General features: G+C 29.7%; 2 protein-coding genes across 5 annotated transcripts; both read left to right on the top strand.

The window, feature by feature from the left end:
- The first annotated feature begins 402 nt into the window (after positions 1-402).
- Positions 403-6,104, top strand: LOC116430905 (SET domain-containing protein SmydA-8). Its single transcript, XM_031985597.2, has 9 exons — positions 403-677; positions 1,247-1,314; positions 2,043-2,262; positions 2,966-3,216; positions 3,404-3,571; positions 4,068-4,294; positions 4,481-4,691; positions 5,394-5,539; positions 5,641-6,104. Exons 1-9 carry the CDS (start codon positions 660-662, stop codon positions 5,871-5,873), a joined length of 1,542 nt encoding a protein of 513 aa, XP_031841457.1. The 5' UTR covers positions 403-659; the 3' UTR covers positions 5,874-6,104.
- Positions 6,105-7,585: 1,481 nt separating this feature from the next.
- Positions 7,586-13,927, top strand: LOC116430906 (SET domain-containing protein SmydA-8). Of its 4 annotated transcripts, none has more exons than XM_031985598.2 (7): positions 7,586-7,881; positions 8,632-8,827; positions 9,690-9,917; positions 10,324-10,608; positions 11,411-11,698; positions 12,304-12,514; positions 13,291-13,922. In XM_031985598.2, exons 1-7 carry the CDS (start codon positions 7,802-7,804, stop codon positions 13,584-13,586), a joined length of 1,584 nt encoding a protein of 527 aa, XP_031841458.2. In that variant the 5' UTR covers positions 7,586-7,801; the 3' UTR covers positions 13,587-13,922. The 4 variants fall into 4 exon arrangements, with proteins under 4 accessions (XP_031841458.2, XP_076223616.1, XP_031841459.2 ...); XM_031985599.2 differs by having other exon boundaries at positions 7,598-7,729; positions 13,291-13,926; XM_076367501.1 differs by lacking the exon at positions 10,324-10,608 and having other exon boundaries at positions 13,291-13,926.
- Positions 13,928-14,667: the final 740 nt, after the last annotated feature.

Below are 14,667 nucleotides of genomic sequence, written 5' to 3' on the forward strand. Positions count from 1 at the left end.
GCAAATGAAATTTTAAGATAATTTATCAAATATTTTGCTAAGACGAATTTTAAATTATTCAACAGATATAATAACAAAAATTTTCGAATGTACGTACGCTGTTCAATCATTCATCAGTTTTTTGTTTAAACAGTTATTTCATATAATTATTACAATATTTTTAAACCATACATCAAATTATGTTTATAAAATCATTTCTTTAATTAGATGTTTAAAAATTACGGCTTATTATATCAGGGAATAATATTTATAGAAAACGCTAAAGATTCTATTGGGAGTTCCAGAACTCTATGTAGAGCTGATATTGTCAGAAACTATGAGTTTAGAATTTATAACATCATGTTACCGAAGTATTTCAGATCTTTCCGAACGCTTCGACAGACAAAAATACCCTGGCTGCTCGATGCAGTACAGTAAAACGTTTATTACGCGAAGGCGGTTCGTAAAAGATGGTAGTAGTACCATCTAGATAATACTTTTGGCAATCTCCGTGAATAGTATATTTTTAATAAAGCGATTATATATATAAAGATTCGATTTTTAGTCGGCTTGAATACATCCGCATTTGTCTATTGCTAGATTTGAGTCAGACGTGAAAATCGCGCAGCAAAAACCAATAAGGAGATTGCTTTATCACCAGTGTTATTTGACTGTTAATCATGTCGCAGGGAAATTCGGTATGATTTGAATATATTGTGCTAAAATCGATTGTATGGAGTTGAATTTATTATTTATTTATTGTTTGTTTTTTAACTTAAAGGTGCAAACATTTGCTTACTAACATTATAATGTTTAAAAGTGTATGCAGAAGATAAAGTCGTTACATGTAAAAGGAAAATGTTTATATACGTGTGCGTGTTTTACGATTTCAATCGAGGATTCGACGTGAAAGTAAAGTAAAAAGTTATGAAACCTTTATTGACCTTTTTTTCTACCGTTCTGATTCAACGTTATTCACGCACACTATAAATGTACAGTGTTATTGTAGTGACATATTACTGTTACAATTAAAATTCCTATATAATTTTATTTCGTTTCTGTCATATTTGAATTTAAATTTAACTTTTGACAAACATCAAATATATTCATTTATCTTTCATAAAATAGGCGGCAAACATATTAATTTGTATTATGTGTCCAATAATTCGAAACTGATTTCTTGTAATGATTTCTCATAAATTAAAACAAGAATTAAAAATGTTAGTAAAATGTATTAATGTTAAATAATCTTTATATTTTCTTTCAGAGTTCATCGAATTTGGAAAGCAAAAGCACTACAGCATTTAAGATTCTCCACAGTGATATAGTTGGAAGGTAATTGGAACTGATATTTGTTTACATAGTTCTCATTAAATTTATAAATCTTCTAAAATTACAATTATTTCCAAGAAATAGACATTAATTAAAAGAAAGATTTGTTAAATGTCACTTTCCCTTTTATTATGACAGTTATCATTTTACCTAGTTCATTATTCATGAATTTTAAATGTTTATAATTTCAAATAATTCAATGCTCATAAAATTTAATTACTTTAGTCCTTAATATATTTTAAAACTTTTATACAATTTTTTAGTTTTATAAACGGTTTTTCACAAATCAAAGTAAAAGAAAAATTTAATTTATTAATTGTATGAATTACCAAGCTAAGTATAAAAATAATATAGACTTCATTATCTAATTTCAGTTACAATTTTCCTTTCATCATGTTTTGTATACATACTTCTACATATCATAAATTTAAAATTATAAACATAGTTCATATTTCATATAGATATACAGATATAGATCATTCAAAGCTGATAAGGTGTCAATTTTAGGCATATTGAAGTGTATAAACATTACTTGGTAAATGTGTATGCAGGTTTTGCTTGATGCAATCATACAAATATGCATCTTGATAATATATTTTTAAATCTCTAATTTCCAAGATCTAAAGAAATGAACATCAGTCTTTCTAGGAACAATAACATAAACCGTACGATAAACGTTCGTAAACCTAGTGTGTTAACAAAAATCATTATTTATATATTTTTGTTTTCAGATATATGGTGGCGAACAAGGAGTTAGAACCAGGCGAGGAAATTGTCACAGAGATGCCGTTCATTGTGGGTCCAAAGGCATTCACTTATCCTTTGTGCCTTTCGTGTTACACGCCTTGGCCCCCAACGCCAAATGATAAACCGCTTTGTTCTAAATGCGGGTGGCCTGTTTGTTCCACAGAATGCGAAAATCAATCGCAACATAAAGATTACGAATGCCAGGTATAATCAATTGAAATATGAAACAAAGAGAACATGAGGAATTTTTTTACTTCCATCGATGAGAATATTCAAGTATTATTAATTATTCCGAAGATATTCTAATCCGTGCACAAGTGAAAAATAATCTCGCCAGTGCAGGGTCTCACGGACCTATTGTTTTGCCTATATTTTTATTACAGTTACTTTTGCTTATAGCAACGTTATTTATTTATTAAACAAGTATTCATTATGTACGTAAAGACGATGTATTAGGAAAACAAATGATAAAATGGACTGTATAAGAAATGATACATAAAACAGTGATTCAAGAATAGAAAAAATATTAATTACCATTTTCTATTGAAGAAATTTTCGATTAAAAGATACATAATATTATAAATGTCTTATATATTAGTTATGTTGTTATACAATATTCATGAATAAAATGTTTACAAGTAAATATAGTGTATTCTATGTAAATGAAATTCAAATATTTATTGCAAAAATATGGCAATTTATGATCTTAACAAAAAACACATCTCTCTTTCTCGTACATTCTGTTCGAGTTCTGTTAGTGTTGCAATTTCTATCCATATTAACAAGTACATAAGAATATACATAACTATACGTAATATGTTGTAAATAAATCGATTTTAAGAATTAGGAAAGAGATTGTTTCTTATGTTGAAATCGTGTAGATGATATATGAAAATCTTATTTGCAGATATTTGCACAAGCAAATGAAAAGTTCAATGTTGCGGCGGCTTTAGAGCAGACGAACGAAAATGGTGTTCCTCAGTTAGAATGTGTAACGCCACTTAGGTTGCTGTTGGAATCTGAAAAAAATCCTGAAAGATGGAACAATGAAGTAAAGCAGATGGAAGCTCACAACAAAGTAAGAAGTCGAAAAGAACATTGGAAAGCGGACCAAGTAAATATAGTGGATTATTTGAGAAAGCAACTCAAACTTGACAGGTAATGCTTCATTAATGTATTCAGGTCATAACTCCTGAAATGTTTCTTCTATTTACGTTCTTCTATTTTTTAAATTTATTATTAATAAACTGTGAATGTTTGTATAAAGAAAAATTGATAGATTACTTTATATTTATTTTTGATATTATTCTAAAACATTCTACAGTGAGATGTCAATTTGTTACAGATTTTCAGAAGAACAAATCCAGACAGCTTGTGGTATACTAGAAATAAACACGTTCGAAATACGAACAGCGAATGGATTCAGTGCAAGAGCGCTTTATCCAACAGTCGCGATGATGAATCACTCTTGCGTTTCAAATACATGTCACAGCATTTCACCGACAGATTACAGGTAAAATATGTGTCAATAATAACATACTATAAATTAAAAACGATGTTCATTGATACTATTCTTAAAACATACTTACCCATATGGATTTTCTTAAATCATTTGAGAATTGTTAGTTATTTTCGGAAACGATTTTCTTGCCACATTTATATATTGAAAATATATGAAAATAATTTAAACGTCGAAGAAATTAATAATGGTACATTTTGTCATAATCGACAAAAATTTCTAATAATAATTAAATAAGCAAGTGAGGAAGCATTGTGGAATTCAAAACAGAATTTTCGAAAAAAATTAATTTATTAATATTCACTTCAGTAGAGATATAATATAACGGTTTCAGTTTAGAGTTTATACTATTTCACAATAGATTAGTTCTTATTCTCGTTGAAAGAACTAATTTTTTCCGAAGGAAGAAACTACACGATTTAATTAAATATTTCAGATAATTTAGATAATATTTTTATTATTCAAAAGCTATTTAAAATTCTTTTCACAGAGTACGATTGCGAACTACAGTTCGAATTCCACCGGGTGGTGAACTTTATGGAAGTTATACACACTCTTTACTTCCGACTATGTTGAGAAGAGAACATCTTCTCGAAGGGAAGCACTTTGCGTGTGCATGTCAGAGATGTGCAGATCCCACCGAGCTTGGAACACACATGTCTTCCTTAAAATGTAACAAATGTGATAATGGAATCGTGTTATCCTTAGATTCCCTAGGTAATTATTATAATGTAATTTGTAATAATGTTTAAATTGATTTAAAATTAAATGGGTGAAAGAAAATGCAGAATTATTAATTAAATTTTAAAACCGGTCATTTGACCGATCGTGGTACGTTTAGTGTTAAACCAGATTATACATTAATATATAAAATTAATATTTACTTTCAAATATTTTTATCAGACCCTGATAGTTCGTGGAAATGCACACACTGTGAATTCTCGACCAGTGGAGCTGCGGTTCGAAAAGTATTACAAATAATTCAAGCTGAAGTTGATGCTGTGGAGGCAATCAGCGGGGCTGACGGAGCCGACGCTATTCAAGAAAGAGAAACGGTTATGAAAAAATATCGTTCTGTTTTACATCCTCGTCACGCTTTCCAGACGATGTTAAGGTGAGTTTAACATTGCTGCATGCTCTAAAAATTCGACTTTCATCGATTTAATTTAGTGTCTGCAGATTTCACAAACGAATTAACAGAACATACGTAATTATACAACGACTATTTACGTACTTGAAACGAGTTTTTCTCATGATACAGTGCAGTAAGGTTTAGAATAATTGTTTTCTTTCACAGATAATGCTTTTGTGACAATAATTAACATGCAACATTAAGTGAAATGGAATAGATTGACTTATAGACTAATTTTAAAGTACCTTCGTATTTCATTTTATTACTGTTTTTAGTCGTAGAAATGTTATCAATTCTTTTACTATTCCATCACTAATCATTATGTTCTTATATGTTAGTTATATATGCGGATAAATTGAAGTTTAGAAATTTGTAATAGCCTGTTTTAGAGATAGTAACCATATTGTGCGAAAAACAAGTGTTTAGTTCCAATCCAGGAAATATGAATGATAATGTATAATTTTCTGAAATATTCTAGACGGAAGAAACAATGTATTTTTTTTAATTTTATCTGTGATTAATTTTCCTAATTTCTATATTGAAATTATTTGTAAAGAATAGTTTACGTTTGATCGTCATCATGTTAGTATTTAAAATACTTGCTGAATTCAAAATTGCATGTTTCAATGCAAGGTTCGAAAAGAATAGAGAATAATTTTATTTATTGTGTTTGACTGTTTGTAGGCATTCATTAACACAAATGTATGGCCGCGTTGACGAATATCTTCTAGACGATTTACCGGATGTTGTATTGGAACACAAAATTGACATGTGCCACATGTTACTTCAAGTACTGGATGTTGTAGAACCAGGTTACTCTCGTATAAGAGGTAAACAAACGAGTGTTGTGTAAAATAGTATAGAAATGTTTATATTATTACACTCTCATAAGAACCATTAATATTGAGTGAATAATTGTTTTTTATGAAAGGAATGACATTGTACGAGCTTCATGCACCACTGCTTTTTGTCGCTAAAACTCTATGGAATGCAAACGCAATCAATGAAACTCAACTTAAATCAAAAATGATCGAAGCTGCCGAAATTTTAAAAGAGGCGGCAACCATTTTGTGCTTGGAACCACCGGACACACCCGAGGGTCAAATAGGTATTGTGGCGAAAGAGTCGTTGATTCAACTTGAACAGTCGATCAGTAATTTATGAATATTTGTTGCAAATATGAATGATTAAAATTTATGCAAAAGTGTGATAACGAACACTACATGTCCTAATAGAAATATTAAACAGCAAGTAAATATGTATATGTTTAACTAAATATGAACATGTTTAGTAAAAGTAAATTGTTACATTAATTTTGTTTCGACAATAATATTTCTTTAACCTTGTGATATGTACAAATATTTCGTGAGTGAAAGTATACGGCATTGAAAAAGACGTGTAGTATATTAATTAATTTTTTACTACCCTATTCCTTATTAAATAATAAAAAAAGCATACTAAACAAAATTTAAATTGAATTTTTAAATAAATACAAGATATGAAATTTTAAAACATGATATAAGGAAATAGAGTTGAATTGGCTGGACGATATAAAATTTGAAAAAGATTTCAGCAAACTTTTTAAAGATTTTATGACGTTATAATTCTATACAATATTCTGATTTACTAAATTTTTCCTTCTACAAAGAAGAAAAAGGAAAGAACGATTCTTGTGTTTAAATACTCTCATTAGTTTAATCACTCAATTGTAGCAAATCAAAAGTTGGTTAAAGTAAGGAATAATTTCAAGATTGGATCAATCGTATCAATTTTTTACCATACTGTTCTATGTTAAAATTAGGATATTTTGAGATTTATATTTGCCTACAATTTTTTAACTATATTTTTATTTTTATTTATTCCTATTTAATCAGAATGAAGAAATAAAAAAAATGATATGCTGATATTGTTTATATTATAATAAATGTAGAGGAAGCCTAAGCGCATCCTGTCATCAATACATTATTGTCATAATCTTAAAAGACAAAGTTATTAAAAAAAAACTTTCTGTATAACGACAAAATATAACCTACAATAATAAAGTTATCTTTTCTCTAACTTCCAAATATGTAATGGTCATTATTTAATAGACAAGTCAAGGTTTATTTCCAGAATAAATTCTTGACACTTGAGTGGATAATTATGCGAGAATAATAACCGCAATTCTATTGCACAAATCAACTTCTACAATTTTCGCTTGTCACTCTCTTACAATCTTTTTCAAGGGTAATTTTCAGAAGCTTACTTGAGAAGTCTAAAATAAATATTCTTATCTTAGCTAAAATGAATATTATTTATTGCATTAAAATTATATTATTTATTGCATTATATTATCTTAATACCTTTTTACGTAAAATGAAAAAGGAATTCAACTTATACAAAGAACAAGTTAGACTCCAATTTTTAAAAAATAGTGTAATTACCGAATATACCTACACTATTGCACGTATAAAAAACCTGTGACTATGAATACATGCAATATATTAAACCATTCATTTTTGCCCTATAATATTTTTTTCTAACTTCAACCATAAAAAAATATGGCTTGTAATAGTTATGTGAATCATCCTATACACTTATTCTATTATTCTAACAATAGTTAGCATAAATTCAAATTTATATTTTTAAATTAATAGTTTTTGTAATTTAAAACAGGAAATTCGAAATTCGTCTTCTTGACAGGTTTGGTTTCAGTGTTAAGGTTTCTATGAAATTAGAATGAAGAACCAGCTACGCGAAGGATACCAATTTACTGTATACAGCACACTCGTAGAAGCTATAAATAAATGTCCAGTTTAATGATCGGTAATCATTGTATGTATTTTCGAATCTAATGCCCACGTATTGTTTTGTCACGAGTGCTTGGCATTCACGCGCCATGCTCACTTCTAATAATATGTATAGCAGCGTATCAAGAGTGTACCAAAGAGAGGAACGGCACTGGCTTGGACTTCCTGTGTTTCTATGTCAGTTACAAATCGTCGGAAATGAGCAAGACATCGCACTTCTCGGAAAACTCGGTATAGTTCGCATTTGCACAAAGCCATTGCATATTTTTTTAAACGAAACACGTAGGAATACCACTGTCAAGCATGGCACTCGGGGAAAAGTCCAAAAACAGCGTAACTACCACATCAAAATATAATGTTGCTCGGTCAGAAAAACTCGGCAGGTATAAACACGAAATTATGTGCGGTTTTATAATTGTGTAACACTCGGCCTAAGATCTATAAGTTTGATAAACGATAATACAGTATGCAAAGAATAATCACCCGGTTTTGAAAAATAAATAAATAAATGTGTTATAGATACTATGCAAATTTTAATTGTAACCATAATGAGGGAAATTAATGTTTACCATTTTATTTCCTTAATTGAATACTGCCTTTTTCCATTCTTTTCAACGTTATATCAGTTAAATGTTTATCGTTTCGCTTTACACGTTCGTGAAATCTGATCCTGGTGTTTCGTATTATTTACCTAATCGTGTTCATTATCAAATGATAAATATAGCTTTTTCCGATTGTGCAATAAAAGTTTGAGTAATATCTGTAATACTTTTATAGCTTATCTTTTAACACAGGAAAAGTATGTTGTCGGGCCTTGTATGTCAGTTTTTGTAACATACATTTTTATTAGTAATCTGGACAGTAATGTTTCATTTGCATTTCTAGCGATTAACTTAGAAAAATAAAATTTACATAGAAACTAATTTCTCACGTATGATATCTGTTATCGACTTGTTACGTTGAACTCTTATTGCTTGTTTTAGAATCAGCGGGATATTAGAAGTTCCTTTTGTTGAATTATGAACAAAATTAAATAAATTTAAGTAATTTAATAAATTAAGTAATTAATATCGTTTGCGCCACGCTATATTTTAATCAGCATTAAGAAAATGGTAACAACATTACTTTTCAAGGTATTTACAATCAGCAAAAAATCTAACTGCCGGTGAAGTAATACTTCGAGAAAAACCGATTGCTGTTGGGCCAACGATTTCCAGTAACGATTACGTGTGTTTCGCCTGTTTGCGTTTTCTACCGAAAATAAGAAAACTGTCGCAATATCTTTGTTCAAAATGCAACGTTGCACCTTTATGCGGTACTGCTTGCGAGGTAATTAATAATCAAACTGTGCATCTAATTCTAAATTAGGTAGTACTTACTGAAATGTTATTTAAAATTAGAAAAATCTTCTCTCTTATGTATTAAATATACTATATATAATCATATATACATATAAAAAGATAAGAAAAATAATGTAAAAGTAACTAAATATTTGAATTACCGAGACGAAAATAATTATATCGAAATTAATGATTAAAAGCAAAAATATGAATCATTGAATTGATCAGCTAATTGGTGTCAGTTCGAGAAATCAGAACCGTTTATTAGCTGTTGACTGCGAAAGGAATGAATGACACCGCACATCGTACTCTGCACGGACCGCATGTGCGTGAATACACCCCACGCGTCGTTTTCTCAACATAAGATCAGCATATGACGAATTAGCTACCTCCTTCAGATGCTAGCTATGTATGTATAAAATGATTCGAATTACTCAAGCTTTGATCGAAGAATTCAAAATGTGTATTGCCTGGCCGATCTTAAAATAGAGGAAATATTCCTAATCTTGAAAGGAATAACAGAAAAGTAGATATGAGAATAAAACTCGGTAATCTTGAAAACTATTACATTAAAGAATTAATGCCATTTTTATAACAATGCTTGCACTTTTGGGGTCAAAAACAGACAAAGTTTTGTTCGAATAATGAATGACAATTAGAAATAACATGTAAAAATTCCATCTTTGAGTGAATAATAGCGAAAAAATAATGTTTTCCTCGAATTTGTTAATCGGAACTTTTCATTTCAATTCATTTATTCAGCTGTGCTTTAAAAATTACCATTAGTTGTTAACGATCAGTGATAATACAGTGACCTACGATTTGTTTAAAAATTGTTGTTATCTTTTCAGGGACAGCCGAAATACCATACACCAGATGAATGCGAAATGTTTAAAAATAACAAAGACTTGTTATCTAGTAATATAGTAGACATAATTGGTGTTTTATTGCCCTTAAGACTGTGGCTTCTAAAACAGAGAGACCCGGTATTATGGGGACAAGTAGAGTCGATGGAATCTCATGTGGACAAAAGGAGAAACACATCTGTATGGAAGGATAGAGAAGAAAACGTTATAAATGTAAGAGAAACTGTTCACAGACTCTGAAGATTCTTCTTTATTCCATGTATTCATTATTTGGGCATATCTAATTTAACTTTCTTGTTTTCTTTCTTATTTATCTATCTGCATTGTATACTACTATCAATGCTACAAGAGATGATTAATTGATAGTCTGACCTGTCAACCGCCACAAGCTCAAAGGTCAAAGAGCGCCGCGACCTTGGATGACTGTTCAATGATTTTCTTTTTAAGAAAAAAAAAATAACCACATTATTCATTAATATTTTGATATTAGCTGTCATATATGCGAACTTTCGTTTCTAAATTATTACCGACGTCTGTTATGCAAACAATTTTAAACTGATCGAATTTCAAAGATAATACACGAATTCAACCATTTTTCATAAAACATACACTACAATAGGTCATCAGGAATCTTGGTTTAATTGCTGATCACGATGAATCTACCTCAGAGTCTTTGCAACAACTGTGCAGCATTTTAGATGTGAATATGTTTGAGCTACGATCTCCGGGAGGTGTGGACGGGCTGTTTTTACGAGGTTTATATGCGGAAGCCTCCCTCATGGCACATGATTGCAGAGGAAACACTCATCTCACCATTGACGACAATTTTCAGCTCACCGTGTACGCCAGTGTACCGATCCAAGAAGGCGAAACCATTCTTTTCAATTATACGTCGTCCCTTTTGGTTTGTCAATTTTTAACGTGCTCCGTTAACCCCTTTAATGAGGGCCATTTTTCAGTAGTTACTCTCCTGATGGGGTTCTGTTGACAGAAATGATTCATTAAGTGTGATATCTCAACGAACAAAGTGTTAATCATTTCGTGGTAAAATAATGAATAAGTATTATATTATATAACTAGTGAATCACACAAAAGGGTTATAAGACGCATTCGAAGGAATTGCGTCTATAAACGCATTCCCTGACAACAGAAAAATCTTTTTATGAAGCACGTCTGCAGACGCTCACCCCATTAAAAGGGTTAATACGCTGATCGCCACAGTGGTCACCGATGACTGGACCTTCCAAATTGCTTGAAAATAATTGCAAGAAGAAAAGTGATATTGAATCAAGATATTTAGTAATTAAATAAACGTGTTACTTAAGAACTATGATATCAAATGATTAATCATTAATTCTAATACTATTTGCCTTTGTTAGGAAGTAATAAGTAATGTCAATGTGTTAACACGTCGACTACCACGAAAAACATCAACGTTTTATATATCGCTTATTTTGTCTGTGATTAAGATAAAATGGAAGAATTATTTGCTATTGCAATTCTTGCGTTACACTATTATCTAGTTATTTAGGCTACTGAACATTTCTATTCGACATGAGTTATTTTACAAGTTATAATAATTTTCTTGCAATTTGGAAACTTCGATTATCGTTGATCGCCGTGGCATTCGAAACAAACAATTTGATCTTGGAATGACCATTTTAAATTCTTATTTATACCGTGTGTATTCGTTGTGTCATGATTAGGGAACGTCGGGTAGAAGAGAACATTTGCGTGGTGGAAAGTATTTCGAATGCGAATGTTCGTTATGCAAAGATCCCTATGAAATGGGATCGTACATGAGCTGTATCCTATGTCCACGGTGCAGGGAAGGTTACGTAGGAGTCAAGAATCCGTTAACAATCAATCCGTATGAAAAGAACATGAGATGGCAATGTAACAGGTGTAGAAGGAGCATTGGAGGACGTCTTGTACGGGCTACTTTGAATATTAGTAGGACATTGATCGAGGACACAGATGACAATGACATTAGAGTACGTTCCTAAAATTCTGTTTCATGTTGATCTAATAATGTAAATATTTATTTAACAAATATGTATTAGGTGGAAAGGAAGAACTTTAAGAATTAGGTTTACGGGCATTTATCGTGCAGTTTATTCTATCGTTCCTAAAAGAATTGATGTTCATTTATTTGGATCTTGGAAACTAGAGGATTAAAAGTAGTCATAAACATTTACCAAATAATATTTATACAATTCGATATACATTAAATTGATAAGTTTCGTAAACCTAGTGTTAAGAGCATTTTGGAAATATGGAAGTTTTGTAATTTCTAAATAAGAGAATAAGAGTATTTTACATGGAATTGAAATGGTAAATTATCTTCTGTTCAATGGTATCTATATTATTTCTTATAGAAATAATGTTTCTGTTAGATTTTTATGAAAAATTAATATCCGAAAACGATATACTTTTTATGAAAACACGTAATTTACAATTTCAAATACGTAATTTAAAAACATTTTTTTTAGGTTCTTATTCCATTATGTTTTATACAATTATATATGCTATGAATGTGTAAAATTTGTGATTTGCGTATGAATATTACTTGTTATTTTCTTAAAAAATTGTGTTCAAGGGTCTGGAAACGCTGACAACTAAATTAGCTCGATCATTTCATCCGAATCATTATTTAATGCTGTCTTTAAAACAAAAATTATTGGCAGCGTATAGAAAGGAAATGGGGACTCCAAATCCACAGAAGAAATGTATGCAAAAGATGTTAGACACGTGCAAAGAAGTTTGCGATGTATTGGAAATTGTTGAGCCGGGGATATCTCGATTAAAAGGTAATTTTTAAAATTCCTTGTGCATTACTTATATACAGCCTGAGTTGAGTGCGAGTTGGTGATGAGAAAAAATATACGTATATAAACTGGAAAAATTATAATAGAGTTAATTATAAGCAGTATACAAATAGTTTTATTTCAATGAATATTTTGCAATATTCAAAGTAACATACAACGTAAACAAATATAAAGAAATGAAGTTTATATTTACTTATGTAGAATATGAATATGAATATTACAAACTTCATTAAAGTAAAATGAAAATTAAAATTACTATCGTCATATTTGTTCTATTGTACGAAGACACCTTCATCACATTTTTTTATTTTTCTAAGAAGCTACTAAAAAATTAAAATTAAAATGTATTCTTATAATTTTATTGAATTCATTCTCACTTGAAGAGTGTTACGGTGAACAATAATATAATTTACTAGATACGAAAGCCCTATCACAATTATACCAGCATTTATTCTAATAGCAACCTTCACGGTTACAATATTTTATTAAATAAAATATATCGTCTTTACAAAATACAAATAATATTCAAGAAAATAAATCTCCTCCACTTTCTACACATTGCGTCGTGCGTTGCAATATTGGATATAGACACATGTAAATGTAATTTACAGTTGTTTACACAAAATATGAAATATTGATCGTCGCAAATACGTAACGCTGGTAGTGAACGTGTCAATGGAAATATTTTAAATGAATAAGAATACTATGTATAATTGTGATAGAGTTTTCGTATCTAATTATTGTTGCTTAATTTTCAGGTATAATGTTATACGAAATGCATTTACCATTGGTGCTATTAGCGAATCGCGCGTACGCAGCACGCGACATTTCTTTGACGGAACTATCTTCTCGTCTCGAGAAAGCCGCAGATCTTTTAAAAAGATCCCTTAGGATACTCCTGTTGGAGCCAGTGGAGACGCCGGAAGGCAAATTAGCTAAACGAGCTTTACACGAATTAAAAGCTTTAAATCAAAACATAACGGACGTTAAAACTATGATGACGACAGTTGAGGACACGCATGGGCACAGACAAAAAAAAGTCACCAAGAAATAAGTTAAATGAATAAATAACAATAAAACGTTTGTGTGTGCAAAGAAATTCTTGTTATCTTTGTTGATAAATAAATAAACATTTTTTATTTTCTTTTGATCCGTCTTTATGTACACATTTTTGGAAACCCTAAACAAAGCATACACAGGGTGTTTTATTTGATTTTAATTTTTTAATGCTGTCATTAAATGTTCGTAAAAAAAATGTTTTAAACAGAATTGAGTGATTTCGAGAGGAGCATATTATGGTTTTGTTGTTTTCTTTATAGGTGGATGTGCAAAAGTCATATGAAAATCAACAATGTTTTTTGAAATAAAATCATATAGATTTTTTTACGCCAGTCGATGCAGTTTTTTATTTTGTATGAGAAAGTATTAAACTATTTATATCGTAAATATAATAGTTTAGGAGATATTTTAATCTAAATAAGGGATTGTCATTTTTGTACAAATTTTGACTTTATTTGCAGAAAAAATTCGACATAACTACCATTTAAATTATGATGTTTTTGAAATCGTGAGAGTAATGATTTTATTACTGTTATACGTCATTATTATGTTGAAATTCAATTTCTTACTTGAATAAACAATATAGTATTTAATATTACTGTACATCTAACCCAGGCACGTAATAAAAAATCAAGCATTATAAGTAATAGAAGTTTATTATACTAATTTTATAAATATCATTAATATTATTCTTAATTACCCACTTCAACAAAAAGTCGTATGTTCTATTAAAAATATTAATGTTTTCATACTCATATTACATATTCAACAGTTTATCTTCGATTATCAAGTTTAATTATTGATAACATCTGTAAAGATTTAAAGTTTGCTTTCTACTATTTTTAAATGTCTACTGCCATTTAATGTCTATAAATAAAAAATATTTTGTAATCAAAATTGTGTATTCAAAAAATAAAATTAGATTATTTGTCTTGATTTCTCTCTGAGTGCTATTAATTTAATTTAAATATTTTGTATTTTTAATTTAAGTAAGAATGTTTACTTTTAAGTTCTTTTCTTTTGAAAAATGGGAACATAATCATTTACAACGAGGAATATGATATATCAAGAAAAAC

The sequence above is a fragment of the Nomia melanderi genome, chromosome 5, assembly GCF_051020985.1.
Source record: "Nomia melanderi isolate GNS246 chromosome 5, iyNomMela1, whole genome shotgun sequence".
Lineage (NCBI taxonomy): Eukaryota > Metazoa > Arthropoda > Insecta > Hymenoptera > Halictidae > Nomia > Nomia melanderi.

Bases quoted from the DNA above. Each gene is read 5' to 3' on its own strand.
- LOC116430906 (XM_031985598.2), top strand. From the start codon at position 7,802: ATGGCACTCGGGGAAAAGTCCAAAAACAGCGTAACTACCACATCAAAA. The intron at 7,882-8,631 runs GTATAAACACGA...TTACTTTTCAAG, and splicing joins CGGTCAGAAAAACTCGGCAG to GTATTTACAATCAGCAAAAA. The intron at 12,515-13,290 runs GTAATTTTTAAA...CTTAATTTTCAG, and splicing joins GGGGATATCTCGATTAAAAG to GTATAATGTTATACGAAATG.
- LOC116430905 (XM_031985597.2), top strand. The intron at 4,692-5,393 runs GTGAGTTTAACA...GACTGTTTGTAG, and splicing joins GCTTTCCAGACGATGTTAAG to GCATTCATTAACACAAATGT. The intron at 5,540-5,640 runs GTAAACAAACGA...TTTTTATGAAAG, and splicing joins AGGTTACTCTCGTATAAGAG to GAATGACATTGTACGAGCTT.